This window comes from Phacochoerus africanus, chromosome 2 (assembly GCF_016906955.1).
Source record: "Phacochoerus africanus isolate WHEZ1 chromosome 2, ROS_Pafr_v1, whole genome shotgun sequence".
NCBI lineage: Eukaryota > Metazoa > Chordata > Mammalia > Artiodactyla > Suidae > Phacochoerus > Phacochoerus africanus.
In genome coordinates, this window is record NC_062545.1 from 248,213,886 (window position 1) to 248,233,238 (window position 19,353).

Here is a 19,353-nt window from a genome sequence, read left to right on the forward strand (position 1 = left end):
GCCAGAATCCCCAAAGAGGGAGCAGTGGGCTGGAGTGGTGAGCAAGCCTTAAGGGCAGGGTGGAGGAGGAGATTGAGGAAGGAGGCAGTCCTTCCTGTCCCCCAGGCCTTGGGCAGGGGCAGATGCAGGTGTAGAAGGTTTGAGCCTGACAGTTTTTTTTTTGGGGGGGGGGGCTCTCTTTAACAAAAAGAATAATTTTTAAAAATCCTACTTTGGCAATTTTGGATTGCTAAAGTCCCTAACAGAGCCATGGAAAGAGGCTATGAAAGTGAAATTTTTTAGCTTCTCAGTAAATCCACTTCAAGCCTCTGGGTTCAGGGCAGCCCTTCCAGTAAAGTTCTGGAAGGTAAACCTTGCAAAAGAAAGAAAACAAGATTGTTCTTAAGAACTTCTGCCACTATTGTTAATTGAGACCCCTGTTGACTTGGGTTCACACAGGGGATGAACTTGAAAATGACATGTGCTGGGATTTTTATCATTTTCATTGCTTTCATTTGACTTTTAAAATACACTGTAAAAGAGAAAGGGCACGTATTTTATCTCATCTTCATTTCACAAAGGGTCACTGGCTGCTTACCCCATGCCTAATTATACTGTGCTGCGTGCCGATGCTTGGGACAGCACCACAAACAAGGCCCAGCCCTGCCCGCCCCCAAAGGGCTACAGTCAGGGGACAGCCCACATAACCGGGCAGTCCTGGGTGACTCCCATCCATGTACTGACCAAGTTTCCAAGATGAAGCATGTGCAGGTTGTTTCACCTAAATCCCAATTTCGAGGCAAGGACAGCTGAGGCCCAGAGAGACTGAACACATTGTCGAAGCCAAACAGGCAGCCAGGAAAGGAAGGAAGGTAAACTAACTCAGATTAATTGCATGTCAACTGTGTGCTGTGACCTCAGTATCAGTCACCAACAATGTCATCTGATTTAACACTCGATGATGGGCAGGGAAGCTAATTACTTTTCAGGTAAAGAGGGCCCAAGGCTCACACTTAGTGAGGGACAGAGCCTGAATTTGCCCCCCAAATGCATCTTCTTGTGAGGGGAAGCAAAGCCAACAAAGACCTATTTCACCATCTGTGCGACGCCACTCCTGCCCGAAACAAATCTTAATACAAAGCCCCAATGTCTTTCTCTTTCAGGAGCATTTTCCAATCTTCCATCATTTATAAACTACTCTTACAAGTTTCACCATATTCACATAAAATGATGTCTTCTTTAAATTGACTTTAAGCAATTTTTTCCTATTTAGCATCCTCCTAAGCAATAATACCCATGAAATTGCAATTTGATACGGGCTAACATTAGAAGTTGTCATCTACATACTGCTCAAAATCATCTCAGATACCACCCAAGATGCAGAGAAACACTCTTTCTGGCCAGCCTCCATCTCACAGAGACAGAGGCTAGACCTGTCATTTTTTTCTAGAGTTTTTGAGAATTTGTGCAACTTTTACATTTCCATTGGACTGTAGTCATGACAGGGACTTAAGAATGAATGCTCCTCAAGTCGACTCCCAAACATTAATTTAGCCCCTACTCAACCTGGGCAGTTGTAAGTTCAAGACAATAAAACATCTAAAAAGCTCCAGTGATGAGAATACTGGGTAAGGCCCCCCTGTAAATCCTCTTTTTTTTTTTTTGTCTTTTTGCCTTTCCTGGGGCTGCTCCTGAGGCATATGGAGGTTCCCAGGCTAGAGGTCTAATCGGAGCTGTAGCTGCCAGCCTACGCCACAGCCACAGCGACGCGGGATCCGAGCTGTGTCTGCAACCTACACCACAGCTCACAGCAACGATGGATCCTTAACCCATTGAGCGAGGCCAGGGATCAAACCCACAACCTCAAGGTTTCTAGTCAGATTCGTTAACCACTGAGCCACAATGGGAACTTCCCCCCTGTAAATCTTCTTATGTGAATTTCTTTTTAGGATGGTTTCAAGGATAGCAGACTTATCTATGACTTAACTCTTAAAACTGGAGGTCTTCCCAGCTGGGAGATTAACAGAACAGCACAAGACAGCACTGCGGAAAGAGCACTGCACAGGCAGCAGAGGTTGAGCCGTGTTCTATCCCCAGAATATCCCTCCAGGGGCTGTGCAAACTTGGGAAAATCTCCCCCACTGGATTAGAGTCTTTTCTAGACTAGAAGGCCATCTTTGTTTTGTACACCTCTGTGTCTTAGTACCTAGAAAAGTAGTTGGGACATATTAGGTGTTCAATAAATACTGGCTGAATGTTTGAATCAATCAACCCATTTATCTATTAATGAACTAAAATAGCCTCTAAGGTCTTGTCTAATAAGTAGAAATAAAACAATGCCCTAGCCTAGCAAAGCACAGGACTAGAAGAGAGTATTTGAACACAGTCTCCTCTCTCCACAAGTCATCTGTAGACAGTTCAATGGATTTAGCAGGTGCAAGTGGAAGGAAAGAACAAACTTAGTCCTCTAATCAGATCACAGAAGCAGGGGCCAGGTGGGCCAGCCCAGATGACAACATGGGTTGATAGATCTGAAAGAGTCTGAATGGCACAATCCTAAGGGGTTGTTAGACTCTGGCGGTCTGATCCAAATCTCAAGCCTTGACCCACGGTCATCAATGACTCGGATGAGAACAAAGAGAGCTATTTATCAAATTCCTACACAACAGGCAACAACAAGCAGCAGCAAATAAAACACATGGAAAAAGTGAACTCTAAAATGGTTTGGGTTAAGATGAGATGACACAGGGAATCTAAAATACAAAACAAACAAACAAAAAAAAAGATACTCTCCCTTTAGGTTCAAAAAGCCAAAAGCACAATTCAGAAATGGAGAACAAGTAACTTACAATACTGTGTATTTAAAAGGCTCTGCAGTTTGGGTTGACTGCACATGGAATATGAGTCAACAGTGTGACGTGGATGCCAAAAAGCCTCATGCAATCTCAGATTGCATTAACAGAAATATGGTGCTCAGAGCAACGGAGGCAAAAGTCCCTTTCTACTCTGGGCTGGAAGACTGTTGTAATTTCTGATAAACTTCAAGAAGGACACAGACACATTAAAACACAACCATCCAGAAAGAGGTGGGGCCAAGATTGTAGGGGGAAAGGAGAACACTCCAAAAAAGGAATAGAGGACATTTAGCCTAGAAAAATGAAAGACTTCAAGAAGAGGGGAGTGGGGTAGAAAGAAACAACACAAGAGCTGTCTTTAAACATTTCAAGGGAAATAGATCAGCCTCTTTCTCCAAAAGGTACAGCAGATCGGTGAATATTTTCTGATCATTAGAGCTGCCAATACCCAAAATGTGCTGCTGTGTGAGAGGCAGGTCACCACCACCTTGGGCAGGTAGAGAAGGCTGAGGAGGGCAGGGCTCTGGCCCTAGGATTCTTCCCATCCTGAGAGTGACGGTGCAAGAGTGCTGAGCCCAGGGGTGTCAGTGCAGATAAACAGGGTCTGTGTTGGCGTTCCCCAGCTTCAGACTCTCTCTGAAATCTCTAGATTTCAATTTTGGCCAAAAGTTACTGATTTCACCTTGGAAGAAGCAGCATGTCTGTGCATTTCCCTTGGGACTAATGCCAGGTTCAATGCTCAGTACAGGCAAAGGACGATGGAAGCAAGTTGAAAAGCGGCTGCAGGGCAGATAAGGGAATGTCCTGGGTGAACGGAGAGATAAGCATTGATAGACAATCAAAATCAGAGTTCTCTCTTCAGAAATATGTAGAGCAAGATTTCTGACTGCAGGTTGGACTTCTCTTCTCCACCCTGACTCACCCTGTGTCTAGCTGCTCTATATCTAAGGAAGCCCCAGTGAGATTTGAAGCAACCCTCCTCTCCCCCCATGCCCCGTCTGTTTCTCCAGCAGAGCAGAGAAGAGGCAGAAGAGTAGGCAGGTGCGCAGAAATGCATCACTGACACCCGGGAATAATATCAGTTCCCATTTACTGAACATCTACAATGTTCTAGACACCGTGTTAGGGTTTACATTTCACATTGCAAGTTACCTATTATTTATAGCTGAAGAAATTAAGGCTTTGAGAGGTTAAACGTCTTGGACAAGATGGCATTACTCCAAAATAATCACAGCTCATATTCACTAAGAGCTTCCTATGTGCCAGGGTTTTTAAATAATTAAACGTTTCATATCCTAACTCCCCACAGCAGTCCTATGAGCTAGGTTCTCCTATGGTCTCCATTTTCCAGCTGAGAATAGTGGCCAGAATGGGCCTAAAGGACTTATTCACAAAGTCACCAAGCTACAAAGGAATACATTGTAGCACTCTTTCCTCTGGGTCTCATTTCAGTGAGAAATAACCCGGCTCTGCCTCTGGTCTACCAGGCAGGGCGCCCCCAACCCCAAGCAGATCAGGGAAGGGTGGATGCCCTGATCTGTGATTGCTACCTCTCTGTGTCCTGTGCTGTGACAGACAAGTGTACAGAACAGGTGCCTACAGGGCAAGGAAACAGCATCCAGATGGCCTGGCCATGCCGCCAGGAGTGGTCCTGGGAGCTCCTCGAGCTGACCCAGGAGCCCCATCACACCTGCCTCTGATACGAAATGACACCTCCCCCGCATCACACAGCTTGGCCTCCCTTTCTTGTCAGGTCCTACGCTGCCCAACTGCTTTCTTTTCCTTCCCCGGGGAAAGTACAGTCCGGCTGCCTAAGAGAAAGCTCCAGTCCAAGTCTGGTTTAAACTCTCTAGCACTTTACACCATTTCTTCTTTTGCCAAGTGGATTACAAACTGGGAGGCCTCTCAGAAAAAGCCAGTGCACCCTATCCCTCCCAAACATCGAACTGAGTAAAATGGACTTTCCTGGAGCAGTGTCAACAGCTGACTCGTGATGGAGCAGTTTATCACTGACACTGTTTAGAACCACCAGTGCATGGAGATGATAAAAAGCAGACTGACTCTTACTCTGCTTCATTATTGTTTTTAAAGTCTTTAAAGACCATGCATGCCGTCATTGCCTGCACCCGGGGGCCTGCTTCTATTGCCCTCCACCCCCGGGCCACTGCCTAGGAGGTCGCTCTGTGGGTGATTTCTATAGCCAGTGCCTCCTTGGCCAGCAAGCTGCCTGCTCTCAGCAACTTCCTGGATGGCACACAATATACTGCCTGGGCACTCACCAGATCAGAGATAAAGATTTTTTTTTTCGGTCTTTTTCTGGGGCCGCACCCGCAGCATATGGAGGTTCCCAGGCTAGGGGTCTAATCAGAGCTGTAGCCGCTGGCCTACACCACAGTCACAGCAACGCCAAATCCTTAACCCACTGAGTAAGGCCAGGGACCGAACCCGCAACCTCATGGTTCCTAGTTGGATTCGTTAACCACTTAGTCACGACAGGAACTCCAAGACGTCATTTTCTAAAGATCAGGGTTCAAATGCCCATCAGACTAAATCAAATAACTAAAGAGAAGATGAATTGCATTTTCCTTTTAGAAATGACTGCTTAACTTTCATTTATCCATATCAAGTTGCAACTTTAATTGCTCACACATGCACAAAAGCATCCCCTGTCTATGAACTTGCCCATTCCCTGCATAGGGTCAACTCCAAAAAAATGAGGCTGGCAGTGACCTGCACCCCTAACTGTCCTAACGCCAGGCCAGCACCATTCCTCTCTAGTGGTTTTTCTTCTGTGTCCCCAAAGGAGGCCAGCACACTCTTTGTCTCCCTAGTTTCTTCTCAAATACTCCCTGCAGAGAGTCCTTACAGCCCAGCTGCTGGGGAGGACAACCGCACAGGGAAGAGCTCAAAAGAACAAGCCACCTGGGATGCTGACTCTCCCTGGTGCAGTTAATTTCCAATTATGAACCAATTCATAGAAGGCTTTTGCTTACCTGATCTGGATCTCTCCATCTGGTATAATGTCCTCAGAACTTTGCGTATGTCCTTCATGCTGGTGTCTCTCTGGCTATACAAAAGAAGCCGCCGAGCATCTGAGAACAGGCGAGACACACTGCAGGGGGTGCAAGAAAAATAGAAAAACCCTGGTTAGGCCAGCTGCCTCTCCAGTTTGAAGACAGTAGCTGCCAGGAGGACCCAGCCTGGCTGCAGGGTCCTTCATGGGCCAGTGCCGACCCATTCCTGCTGCCCCTCTCACTCAGCTCCACTGAGGGCCTAAGTTCCCACCCACCCTGCTCCAAATGCTCTTCCACAACTGAATCTTACCAGCCTTCAAGGCCCAACACGCCTCCTCTCCAGGAAACTCCATGTCTCTCTGTCTCTCTCTGTCTCTCTCTGTCTCTCTGTCTCTCTGTCTCTCTCTCTCTCTCTCTCTCTCCCTCACACACACACACACACACACACACAGAGGCCCCCAGGACCAACTTATCGATGAGACACAGCAGATACAGTGCCTAAGGCCCAGGATACACTTAGGAGGTCCATAAAATTTTTTAAATTACTTTTAAAATCAGAAAAGAAATTCAGAAATTCAGAATGAATGCATATGACAATGAATCCAGTCTGGATTATACTCATTTTTATACCAATGCGGTTATAAAATGATATTTTAATTATTTTTGCATGGAAGATGGGGCTCATGAAAACAACAGAGCCTAAGATCCATGAACATTAATCACATGACCCTGACTGCCTGGAAGTAGCTTCCTCAGAGCTGTCCTGCTCCATCTCCTTGCAGTCCTTAGGTGAGGCCTCTCTGATCCACACCAGGGTTCTGAGCATTCTGAGAATCTGAAGTGGCTTATTTGGCAAACACTTATGCAGTCCTACTTTTATCCATAGTTGGAGCCAGGAGCCAGGAATACAAAAGGGTAGAAAACAGCACCCCTCCCTCAGGGAGCTCACCCCCAGGGATAGGAAAGTTCTACAGACAGAAGGACAATGCACTACAATAAGGGCAGACGACTGAGACAGGTGATCTGAGAGCAGAGGGGCCAAACTCTCCCAGCTTTGGCTGGGCCTCCGGGGGGCAGGCCCCTCCCTCTGTACATCTTTGTACCCCAGCTCCTAGACCTGCCATTTCCCATACACAATAAATATTTGCTCACTGAGCCTTTGCTAATTAAAGGATAAAGTTGATGTGCTGTTGTCTCCCTTCTCTACTGACCTGCCAGTTTGGAGAGGAACGACCCCCAACCACAGGACTTTTAGCTACATAACATTACTCCTAAAATGTGCCAATGTGAGGTCACAGAGTCTTCTCTCCTGGTGGAAATTCTCCCTGCTCTCATCCTTTTGACTTTATCACACAAACCTTCACAAAAGCAGCTTCACTCAAACCAAATTAGTCAAAATTCCCCAGAGGTTGAGAAGGGAAGGAAAAGTATGAACTGACAAGTTTGGGAAAGAAAACCTGATCTGGTACTTACATGGACTTGTTAAAGTTTCCAACAACCCCAGGAGCCTCACCAGGAGTCGGATAACGGAAGCAGGGGTTATTGGCATTGCAGATAATCCCCTGAACCCAAGGAAGTGTTCCTGCAGAGGGCATGGCTTTGTTTGGAAAGTGGCCTGTTGAAATTGAGGAGAAGGAAAACACAAGGAGAAACATTAATTCTCTGAAGGATTTGGAACTTGATAGGAAACTTTATCACTTTTGGTTCCACGCAGATACTGTTCCATCCCAAATCTGTCCGTCCCATTCCGCATGTCCCAGAGACCTGGGATTAATCTGATCCTCAGCTGCAAATGTGCCATCAGATAGTGCTTCTTAATCTACTTGGCATCATCTGCACAGTGAGATTCGGGACACCAGCCTTGGGAAAGTGACGAGAGGGGGGTAGATGAGACCATGTACAGAAAGTGCCTGGGGGGCCGTGCAGTATGTGATCAGCCATCATCAACTTATCTTCTACCCCGCACCCCACCTTTCAAAGATGGGGGGGGGCGGGGGCAGGCAACAACCTAATCCAATTCCTTCACACTTGAAGGAGGAAACCACAGCAAGATAAAGAAGGATTCAGGGAGTCAGTGGGCGGGGCTGGGAGCAGAAGCCACCTTTACCTGCAGGCTCTTCTCAGTCCCTTCTCAGTCCCTTCTGGGACTGTCCTCTGGACCTCTGTTCACCTTCTGTGCCAGCCCCAAGCTGCTCAATGGCACCTAATGAACATGCTGACTTGGGGTCAGATGCCATCTGCAAAGCTCCACTAGTTGTGGCTGCTGCTTCTCCAGCATCAGAACACAGAGCCCCACCCAACAGGTCACCCTCAACTCTGCTTTCCCTTCATCATGGAGGAGCTTCTCACCAACAGCCAGACTGGATACATAGGAGCTGGTCTGAGGCATCAGTTTGGTTTGTGGATAGGAACCATGGGGCTGCTTACGGGAACCAAGATAAATGTGCCTGGGAACCAGGGGCTCTTAACCTGACCCCAAGCATGTGTGGATCCTGCAGACAGAAAGGCTGAGGCTCCAGGGCTCATTACATTTTCAGGGTTATCTGCAACCCAAGAGTTAACAGCCATTAGGAACCATGGCTCTTGGTGGTAAAGAGTTGTACAGCTTCACAGTCTTTAGTGTCAGATCACATCCAGTCCCTGCAACTCAATTATCAGTGACTTTGGCCAAGTCACTGAACCCCTACCCCTTAATTTCCTCATCTATAAAATGGTGATGAAAATACAATCTATTTCACAGGGCTGTCATGAGTATTATGTGAGTTTTTACAGGCAAAACATGTATCAGAGTCCCTGGACAGGGAAAGGCTCACTGCCTGGGCTTGTTAGGGTGACTGAGGCACTATGCTGGTGAGCCTACAACACACTTACTCTGCCCTTGTGCCCCAAAACACTCCTTCCATCTCATAGCTGCCACCTCCCTCCAAGGTGGCAGCCCTGTTTTATTCAGTTTACTGTTTTCATGCAAATGGGCTAAGAGCGGCTCCCCAGAAGTTAACCCATAGCCAGGACTTGCTACACTTTGCATTTCACTATCTAGGTCCTTCCATCTTTTTCTTCTATCCATATTCCAAACAGAGAGGCAACATCCAAAGCAAGGATGTAACAAGATCTGGTCACTGTGGCCACCCTCTGCAAGGACTCTGGCCTGTTGAAAGTTTACTCAGTTAATCCCCTTATCTCCCTGTTAACAGTTCAAGGAAAACCAAACAAGGTCCCTCGCCCAAGTCAGCTGCTCCTCATTCAGGGGAGGTTTATGTAACCCAACTAAATACTTGCAGAACCAAGGGAGTTTCCCCTTTAACCTCCAGGAAACATCAAAGACAGGGTGGTGCTGGTCCAGCACACCAACAAGATGCTTCAGGCTATACCTTGGTGAGCGAAGCAAAGACCCTTCCCTGTATGTTGTTCCCCATCTGACTTGCAAAGAAAGGCAGGATGAGGACTTGGCATCAGGTGCATAGGATGACAATCAAATAGCTCAATGGACTGTCACCATCCAGGGAAGTAATAAGGAACTTTTGTTTGGGTCTGGGTCAAACTGGAAAAGACTTATGGAGAAGAATCATATACCTATCCTTTGTTTCTAGAGGAAAGACACCTCTGCAAGCATCACCATAGCCCTCTCCCCTCCACCTAGGTCCCTAGAAGGTGGTGAACACAGGAGGTAAGACAGCAAGAAGTACATAGATGGAGGGCAGAAGTTTTATCTGCCTTCTATAGGCACAGGAATTTCACAACGTTGCTGAGAATTGATCGTCCAGATTCAGAGAGATCTGGGTCGTAATTCAACAACTTGCCCAAGATCACAACCTCAGCAAGTGACATAGCCAGGATCCAAACAGCCCCAATTTGTCTGATACCAAAGTTTGTGCTATTTCCACTACACCATCTTGTTTGCTTGTGATAATCCCAGAGATAGACTAGTCTAGCAAATGAAAAAGCTGTGTTTTCCCTAAAATGTGTACTTCGGTAGAGCCTAGGCTAATGCTTATATAAAATCAAATATGCATTTGCTCAACAATCTTTGGGGTTCCCAACAAGAAAGCAGAATTATGTCCCAAGCCCAGCTGAAATATACAAACTGAGTGTATATTTCAATGTATGCACTTTTCCTTTTGGGTGAAATCAGGAAATCACATCTGGTAGAATGTTTTGAGGTTTCACGGGGTTTTGTTGTTGTTGTTGTTGTTTTTTACATGTACACATTCTTTTTTCTCACATTATCATGCTCCATCGCAAGTGACCAGACACAGGTCCCAGTGCTATACAGCAGGATCCTGTTGCTTGCTGCGGGTTTTTTTTTAAACTAGAATATGGGAGTTCCTGCTGTGGTGCAGTGGAAATGAATCTTACTAGTATCCATGAGGATGTGGGTTCAATCCCTGGCCTCACTTAGTGGGTTGGGGACCCGGAGTTGCCATAAGCTGTGGTGTGGGTTGCAGACCTGGCTCAGATCCCGTGTTGCCGTGGCTGTAGTGTAGACTGGCAGCTATAGCTCTGATTCAACCCCTAATCTGGGAACTTCCATATGCCACAGGTGTAGCCCTAAAAAGTGAAAATAAATAAATCAATCAAACAAACAAACTAGAACATGTATAATGTATATTAGCAAATTAGCAGGTAAATAACTGCTACCATGTGCCCAGAGAGACATGGGACCAGACCAAGAACACGATTCAAAGGTGACACCGTCTCTTTCCTGAAGAATTGTATCCTGCTTGTCAGTGGGGCTGGTTGATGACAGGAAAAGTCACTGGAGCCCTGGAACAGAGGTCCCAGCTAAGCCTCCCCCATAAACACTGATCCTTTAGACTGGAACATTTCTGCAGTGTCAATCCATCCAGCAAGCCATACCAGGTGAGAAAGACTGTGACTTGACAACATAGCAACATATGGGGTAGGTATTACTATTCCCCTTTTATGGAGATGAGGAAACTCAACTACAGAGAAGCAAAGTCACTTGCCCAAGGTGACATTCCTGTGTTGAAGCAAGGATTCAAACCCAGGTAACCTCACATCTAGAGCTTGTGTTCTTAGTCATTACTGCTACTCTGCTATTTTCTACTCTCACTGAAAAGGCCATCATCAAAATATATGACTGGGAGTCAGATGACTTGAGCTCTATTTCATTGCTGTCATTTATTAGCTATGTGACCTCAGACAAGTACCTGCACTTCTCTGATCCCCAATTTACGTATCAAGAAATTAAAGCAAGTGACAACAATGATAAAGTCCAATCTACACAGTTGTTGTGAGAATCAAATGAAGTATTAGTCAATCTGAGATGTTCTACACAAACGCTGCTTCAAATTATACTTCCGTGATTTGCAACTGTTAAAAGACATTATGCACATAAAAAAGTCTGGCCGGGACCAGGTGATAGTGGTGATAAGGTACTGCCTTAGGGGGCTTTTTTAATCTCCTCTTTCATGATCTAAATGTATGAAACATATATTGGCTATTATTGTAACTACTTTTATCACCATCCACTAGGACTGAAAATGGTTTCCTGAGTTAACGCCTTATCAAACAATTGAAAGCCTAGCTTTCCTGTTCCGAACCTTTTGTGGTGTTTCAGAAAGATAGTATCTTGGGAAAGGTCACATTTAGCCAGTGCCCATTGCCTGGATGTCAATGGTCAGTGGTGAGGCTCAGGCAGGATGCTCAGATACTCACATTCATGTTGTTCATAGGGTGGGTAGCTCAGCCGCACAGAGATCAGGATCAGGAAGATAAATAGAGGCCAGGCCACTTCCAGCAACAGCTGACACTGAGTGGGAAATAAGACAGAGCACTGTGAATTAAACAAACAAAGAAACATGGATGCCTAATGCTATTGGGCTTTGGGAAATCAACAAAAACGTTAATTAAACAATTGATCAACCTCTCCCACCACTTCCAAAGCATTAATAATATTGAATTGTCCGCAGTTCTCACTTTCTAACCTACTATTCCACACTTCTGTGTTTTCCCTAAGAAAGGAAGATACTTCCCATCCTAGTCCCTCTGGATCACTTCCACACATTCTTCAAGACTCAATCAGACACACCCAAGGCAATAGAAATAAAAATAAAAATAAACAATATGGGACCAAATCAAACTTATAACCTTCTGCACATCAAAGGAAACCATAGACAAAACAAAAAGAACCTACAGAATGGGAAAAAGTAGCTGCAAATGATGCTTAATCTCCAAAATATACAAACAACTCGTAAACTCAACAAAAGTAAAACAAACAACCCAATCAGAATGTGGCAGAAGACCGAAATAGACATTTGTCCAAAGAAGACATACAGATGGCCAGTAGGTACATGAAAAGATACTCAACATCACTAATTATTAGAGAAATGCAAGTCAAAAGTACAATGCGGTACCACCTCACACTGCTCAGAATGGCCATCATTAGTAAATCTACAAAAAAATAAATGCTGGAGAGGGTGTAGAGAAAAGGAAATTGTCCTACACTGTTGGCGAGAATGTAAATTGGTGCAACCACTATGGAAAACTGTATGCAGGTTCCTCAGAAAACTAAATATATAACTACCATACAATCCAGCAATCCTACTCCTCGGCATATATCCAGACAAAACTATAATTTGAAAAGATATAGGCACCCCTATGTTCACTGCAGCACTATTCACAAAAGCCAAGATATGGAAACAACCTAAATGTTCATCACAAATGTAAGGATGAAGCAGATGTGGTACGCATATACAAAGGAATAGTACTCAGTCATAAAAAGAATGAAATAATGCCATCTGCAGCAACATGGATGCAACTAGAGATTATCATACTGAGGGAAGTCAGAAAGAGGACAAATCCCATATGATATCACTTACATGTGGAATCTAAAATATTGCACAAATGAACCAATCTACAAAACAGAAACAGAACCACAGACATGGAGAACAGACACGATTGCCAAGAGGAAGGAGAGAAGGGATGGGATGGACTGGGAGTCTGGGGTTAGCATATGCAAACTATCACATTTAGAATGGATAGATAATAAGGCCCTACTCTATAGCATAGGGAGCTGTATCCAATCCCCTAGGATAGACCTTGATGGAAAATTATATATATATAGAATGTATATATGTATGACCGAGTCACTTGGCTATACAGGAGAAATTGGTACATTGTAAATCAACTATACTTCAATTTTTTAAAACATCAGGTTGCCCTGGTCCCCTACTTTCAATAAATGGCCATAACATACCCAACACCGCACTACAGCTGGGGCTACAAAGAAGACTTAATCCAGTGCTTGCCTCAGCTCTAAAGGAACACATAAATTTGTCCCTGGTGGGGCAGAGAAGAGGGCTCCAAAGGACAATGGAAATTCAGATGCAGTTCCATAGTGACCTGGGTGCACCCAGGGCTGGAAAGATCCGGGAAGAGTGCAAAGTCCTTCCGCATCCATCAAGACCTGGTCACCATCTTCTCCAACAGGTTAGGAGATCATTAAACACGTACATAAGTGTGATCCACTGGGAAAGCAATGCGGTTTCTCAAAAGGAAAAACCTGCCTTGGTGCGCTACCAGGCGGTCAATAAGCACAGGGACAGGATGGAAATCACAAGACATAATTTAACTGATCCTGGGGTGTCCGGACAAGCAGTTCCATGGCCTAGAGTTTCACTTCTTTCATTCCTTCTGATTCTGGACTCTGTCGTTCTAATTACCCAGAAGAGTCACAGGGTCTTGTGGTTGAGAGTAATAACCGCTGGCTTCAGAGCCATAAAGCCAAGAGAACAAAGGTGTGAAATCCCTTCTTTTCTTTTTCTTTCTTTCTTTCTTTTCTTTTCTTTCTTTTTTTTTTGGACTTTGTTGTGGTTCTAACTTTGTGGAGCTAGAACTTTAGGGTTCTAGGTGAATTTTTATTTTATTTTTTTTTGTTTGTTTTTTTGTCCTTTTAGGGCCACACCAGCAACATATGGAGGTTCCCAGGCTGGGGTCTAATTGAAGCTGCTGTTGCCAGCCTATACCAGAGCCACAGCAACGCCAGATCTGAGCTGCATCTGCAACCTACACCACAGCTCATGGCAATGCCGGATCCTTAACCCACTGAGTGAGGCCAGGGATCAAACACACAACCTCATGGTTCCTAGTCGGATTCGATTCCACTGCGCCATGACGGGAACTTCCCCTCCTTTCCTTTAAAATGATTTTTTTTAATCCCAAGCCCGTGTATTCTTATTGTAGAAAATTTTAAATTAAAAAAATACAGAAAAGTAGGAAAAGGTAAATATAAATCACCCTTCATCCTCCTCCCTAGAGATAATCCCTAGTATATTAGGCTAACAATGGTTCTCCATTAATATCTTTGGGCTTTTTTTCTATTCATACCTATTTTTCCCTTAAAAAATGAAGATTATACAGCATAAGTAATTTTATATTTTGCTTTTTCATTGGAAATCGTACTGGGAGTGTTACCCATGACATGAAATATTCTCTTAAAATACAGACTTTAATGGCCACTTGATAAACCACACTGTGACTAGCTCAGAATTAATTAAACCTTTCTGCTGGTGCTTCAGGTTGGTTTTGGAGTTTTTGTTTGTTTATTACTTGTTGTTGGATTTGGGGTATTTTAAATTCCAAAGACCTCTGATATGGTTCTACATTAAACTCTTTTCTAAATCTTTTTTTTTTTTTCAGAAGGAAATAAATGGGTGAGAATAGTGGATGTCCTAGGGTTGATAAGAACGTGGGTGATTTTTAAAATACTTCCCCATGTTTTCTAAATTTTCCATGAGCATGTATTTCTTCTTTAATAGAACAAAAAAAAAAAAAAAACACTGTTATCGTATAACTAGAAAGAATAATTTGCTATAGATAGCACACCAGGAAAAAAAAAAAAAAAGATACTTGGAAGAAAGAATGCCATCACTGGGGGGTCTCCAAGACCAAAGATGGGGCTGGTCTTGCTAAATATTTCTATAAGTAATCCCACAGAGGCAATGCACAGTGAAATCTCCAAGCTTTCAAATGACATTCAGCCTTCTCTACTAGATGAGCTGGAAGCCCTCCTCCTCAGGATCCCCAGGTACTGGGCCTCCATCAGCACTTGGCACAGCAGGGACCTCTTAATATAGAAGCTTCTTCCCCGGGTGTCGCTTTCTTCTCACTAAGCCTGCTGCAGGATAAGGGCTTTAAAAATGTGTTTTGAGTAAGAGAATGAAGTGGAGTTTATAAAATAATAACGATGGAAATGTCAGTCAGTCGAGCCCTTTGGGAAAGCAATTGGGCCATATGTATTCAAAAGATATGTTTATCCCCTTTGACCAAAGAATAGTCCTAGGATTTCATCCCACAAAACTAAATTTAAAATATCAAAAAGCTATATTCATGAAGTTATTCATTCAAACACTATAATTGCAAAATATTGGAAACAACTTAATTGCACAGCAATAGGGCAATGATTAAATTATGGCACTCTACTCAACAATACATTATGCAGTATTACCACAATGTTTATGAAACACAGACATTAGTAACCATATAATACTAAGTGAAAAAAAGCAGAACACAGAATTGTATGCATTTCAAGCTTACAGCTAAATAAAATCACTTACAAATATTAACAGATGGGAGTAAGACCTTTATAAAATGGTTTAACTGTGAATGAATTCAGAAAAGAATAATGAATTCAAAACAAAAACAAAATTAAATGAAGAGCATGAGTAAGACAGTCATCAGCCTTGAAGCTCTGAAGCTACCATGTGTACTTTGGGGATAAACAGTAGCTACCATTTATTTACTTAGAGTCCAATGTGTAGCAGGCACATTGTATATGGATTATTTCATTTAATCCTCCCTACAGCCTTGAGACATAGGAACCATTATTGTCTCCATTTTAAATGTGGCAAGGCTAAAGACTCAAGGAAGGCTAAGTCACAGAGATGGTAAGGGGTTGGGTTGGGATTAGCGGCTAGTTCTGCCCAAGTGGCCCAGGTGGGAAATGACCCCACTAAGTGGCACAGTCAAAAAATATCAACAGGTTCCACAGAGGTAAGCTGAGCTCACAGCCTATGCATTTATAATAGTTACAACCAATACTGAGCATCTACTGTGTACCAGGGATTTATATATATCTCATCTTTAATATTTAACTTTCACAATAACTCTGTGAGGGAAGTGGTATCGTTAGACAGTGAATCAACTAAGATTTGGACGGGTTCTGAGCCTGCACAAGAGTGCACCAGAGTTTGAGCCCAGATCTACTGACCCCTGCGTGCTCTCGCACCCATCACACTTAAGTGGTCTTTAAAGACAGCCACTTAAGAGGAAGCTAGCACGCACCAGCTCTCCTGGGCACTAATCTGACCCAATGAATCAAGCCTTATGTTCCTGGACATCCCAACAGCCCCACATCTAGGACCCCACATCTAGGACATCTCAACAGCCCCACACCTAGGGCAGCAGATGCTCAAAATATACTGGTTGATTGAAAAAAAAAAATGAATGGATCTTTCCCATGACACTGATAGCAAAGAGCACAAAGAAAATCTTGTAAATCATGTTCAGCAACTGAAGCCAGTGGGTGTAAGCAGATCAGGGAAAGAAGTAAGAAAAAGGCTGACAGTAATAATGATGGCTAACACTTACATAGATCTTACCATGTATCCATGTTCTAAGTGCTTTACATAAACTCATTTAATCTTCAGATAATCCTGTTAGTGCCATTATAATACCCATTTTACAGATGAAGAAACTGAGGCTCAAAGAGTTAATAATTTGCCCAAGTATGCAAGCTTGGTAAATGACGGAGGAAGAATTCAAAGTCAGTGCAACTCAATGGCCCTCATTCTTAGCCACTATGCACCTCAACCTCTTTATACCCCTGCCCTATTACCAAAGCATCTAGATTCTTAATCCTTATAAGTCTCACTGGGCTGAGACACTAACATATCTGAATGAATGAAGAGACACTGTTTCCAAGAGACAGCACCCAAACCAAAGAACTCATGAGAGATACAATTCAACTCATGCACTTTTACTCTGAACCTCTAAAATTATTTCTGTCATTGAACATAGAATTTGTCTTACAATCTCAGGGAGATGGTCTAAGAGCCTCTCGCTAGAAATATAATATGACTTCTGCCAGGAATGCCATTCTGGCTCCACTTGTTATCAAAATCAGATTTCTCTGCCATCTCTAAGCTCAGCACTTCTCCTTCAAATAGGCGCTCATAAATAGCTTGGAAATAAGACTGATGCTCTACTGCTATACGCTCCTATAGATAACTAGAAAACTCTCCTAAATCTTACTCTGTTACTTACCCACCTACCTCCACACCTGTCCCCGCTATGAGGTAGAGGAGATGGAGAGAAACACTGTTTTCAAAAGGGGTTTCACACCAAAGTCAGAAACTCAGAAGCCTTCCTTTAAGTTGAGTATTAAAATAAAAATTTTGATTTATCCCCACCCTCACCCTACCATGATTCCCCTTTGGTAACCATAAATTTGATTTTTGAAATCTGTGAGTCTGTTTCTGTTTTGTAAATGAGGCTTTTTGTATCATTTTTTATTAGGAGTTTAGGATTAACACCACTATATATAAATAGATAACTAACAAGGACTTACCGTATAGCACAGGGAAACCTATTCAGTAGTCTGTAATAACCTAAATGGGAAACTTATCTGAGAACAAAGGAATATATGTAAAACTGATTCACTTTGCTGTACACCTGAAATGAACATATTGTAAGTCAACTATACTCCAATGAAACTTTTTAAAAAATAAAATAAAAAATTCTGATGTTTAAGTAAAGTCCTACATTGAGCTTCTGTGGGGACGTTCCACCTTGTTTTCCTTAGCAACAACATGGGGATCATATGAGCAAGCATTTCTAGAGCAGGTTTTTTTCTCAACAGCACTACTGACATTCGGAGCCAGATGATCATAGTAAGGGGCTCTCCTGTGAATGGCAGGATGTCAACTCCATCCCTGGCCTCTACCCACTAGATACCAACAACACCCACCACCTCTGCCAACCAACCAAAAATGTAACAACCAAAAAACGTCTCCAGAAACTACGCAAAGTTCCTGGGTCATTAAAAGAGTGCTAGACTACTTTTTAGAACTTGCTAAGATAGCAAGATTCAGTGGAGAAAAGAAACAGATGAAAATATGAAAGACTATTCCAGAGGTAAAAAAAAAAGTCACCATGAGATGAGCTGCCCCAAGTCATCAGGATGTTTGCCAACGCAAGAGCACATTCTAGGCTTTATCAGCATCACAATTAAAAAATACTTTTCAACATATACCTCAATTGGGTGTGGACAAATTAAAGTGAAATGTGAATGATCCAATCAGAGAAATGCTGGAGGCAACAATAAATCTGAAGACCAGGCCTGCCCTCCCAGAATTGTAAAGCCTCATGCAGGTGGATTCTTAAATTGGTTTGAACCTTTGGAAGGACATCTGACCATATATGTCAAAGGCCGTTTCCCTTTGACTGAGGAATTATACTCCTGAGATTTGGCCTAAGGAAATAATACAAAAATAAGAAAGGGCTATGTGTATAAAATGTTTATAAGTACTTTAGTTAGCAAACATGGGAAACATCTGAATGTTGGCAATAGGGTATGAACTTATAAAATGAAAATGGCACTAACGGATTACTGTGTCAACGGCATTATCCCACGGCAGATTTGGGGCCCAAAGATCCAGCCCCTCCTCTTACTAATTTACTGACTTACAACACTTTCTTCACCTGCAAAACAGATGTTGTAATTCATACCTCTCAGAACTGCTGTGAAAATCAAGATGATAATGGACATAAAAGTACTTTCAAAAGTACAAAACACAGCCTACACATCAAGAATCATTATTATACACATTATTTGGAAATATGGGAATATAAATACCAAATGATGTTAAATGAAAGAGAAAAACAGCACAAAATGGCACATATATACGTAATAATTTAACTGTCCCCTTAGCCTATCAGTGCCAGTGACCACACTATCTGACCCTATCATCATGACCCATCTACCTCCGGGGCTACTTTTGCATCTAAAATAAAATTCAACTGCCTTTCTGCAGCCATGGCGACATGGTCTGGCCCTGCTGACTCCAGCCATTCTTTAGTCAGTGCCACTGGCTTTCCTCTTCCTTGACTCCAGAACATGCATTGGGCCCATGACCTTCACACCCTCTGTCTCTCTGCCTGGAATCCATTGTTCCTGATGGCCAAGCTCCTGTTCTTCCCCTGGCTAACTGCTGCTTGAACTTCAAGACTCTCAACTTAAACATCATGACCTTCCATCCCAAAGTAAGTCCCTATCCACAGCCTGGTAGTAACTAACACTGGACAGTTTGGTCTTTTCCCTTCATAGCACTTACCAGAGTTGGTTACATTTCTACTTATGTGATAATGTGCTTCATCTCTGCTTCCCTAGCTGAACCGTAAGCACTAATTAGGCCAGGGATCCTGCCTGTCTACTTCACCACTGCATCCCCAGCTCACTGTCCCATATGCAGCAGATACCCAAG

General features: G+C 43.4%; 1 protein-coding gene across 7 annotated transcripts in view; it reads right to left on the minus strand.

The window, feature by feature from the left end:
• The window catches only part of ABCA1 (ATP binding cassette subfamily A member 1), a 132,385-nt gene that overhangs the window by 87,410 nt on the left and 25,622 nt on the right, over nt 1-19,353 (minus strand). For all 7 annotated transcript variants that reach the window (XM_047768083.1, XM_047768084.1, XM_047768079.1 and 4 more), the window contains 3 exons: nt 11,528-11,621; nt 7,322-7,463; nt 5,828-5,946 (listed from right to left, as the gene is read on the minus strand). In XM_047768083.1, coding sequence (XP_047624039.1) covers nt 5,828-5,946; nt 7,322-7,463; nt 11,528-11,621 — 355 coding nt within the window. The remainder of the gene's footprint in view (nt 1-5,827; nt 5,947-7,321; nt 7,464-11,527; nt 11,622-19,353) is intronic.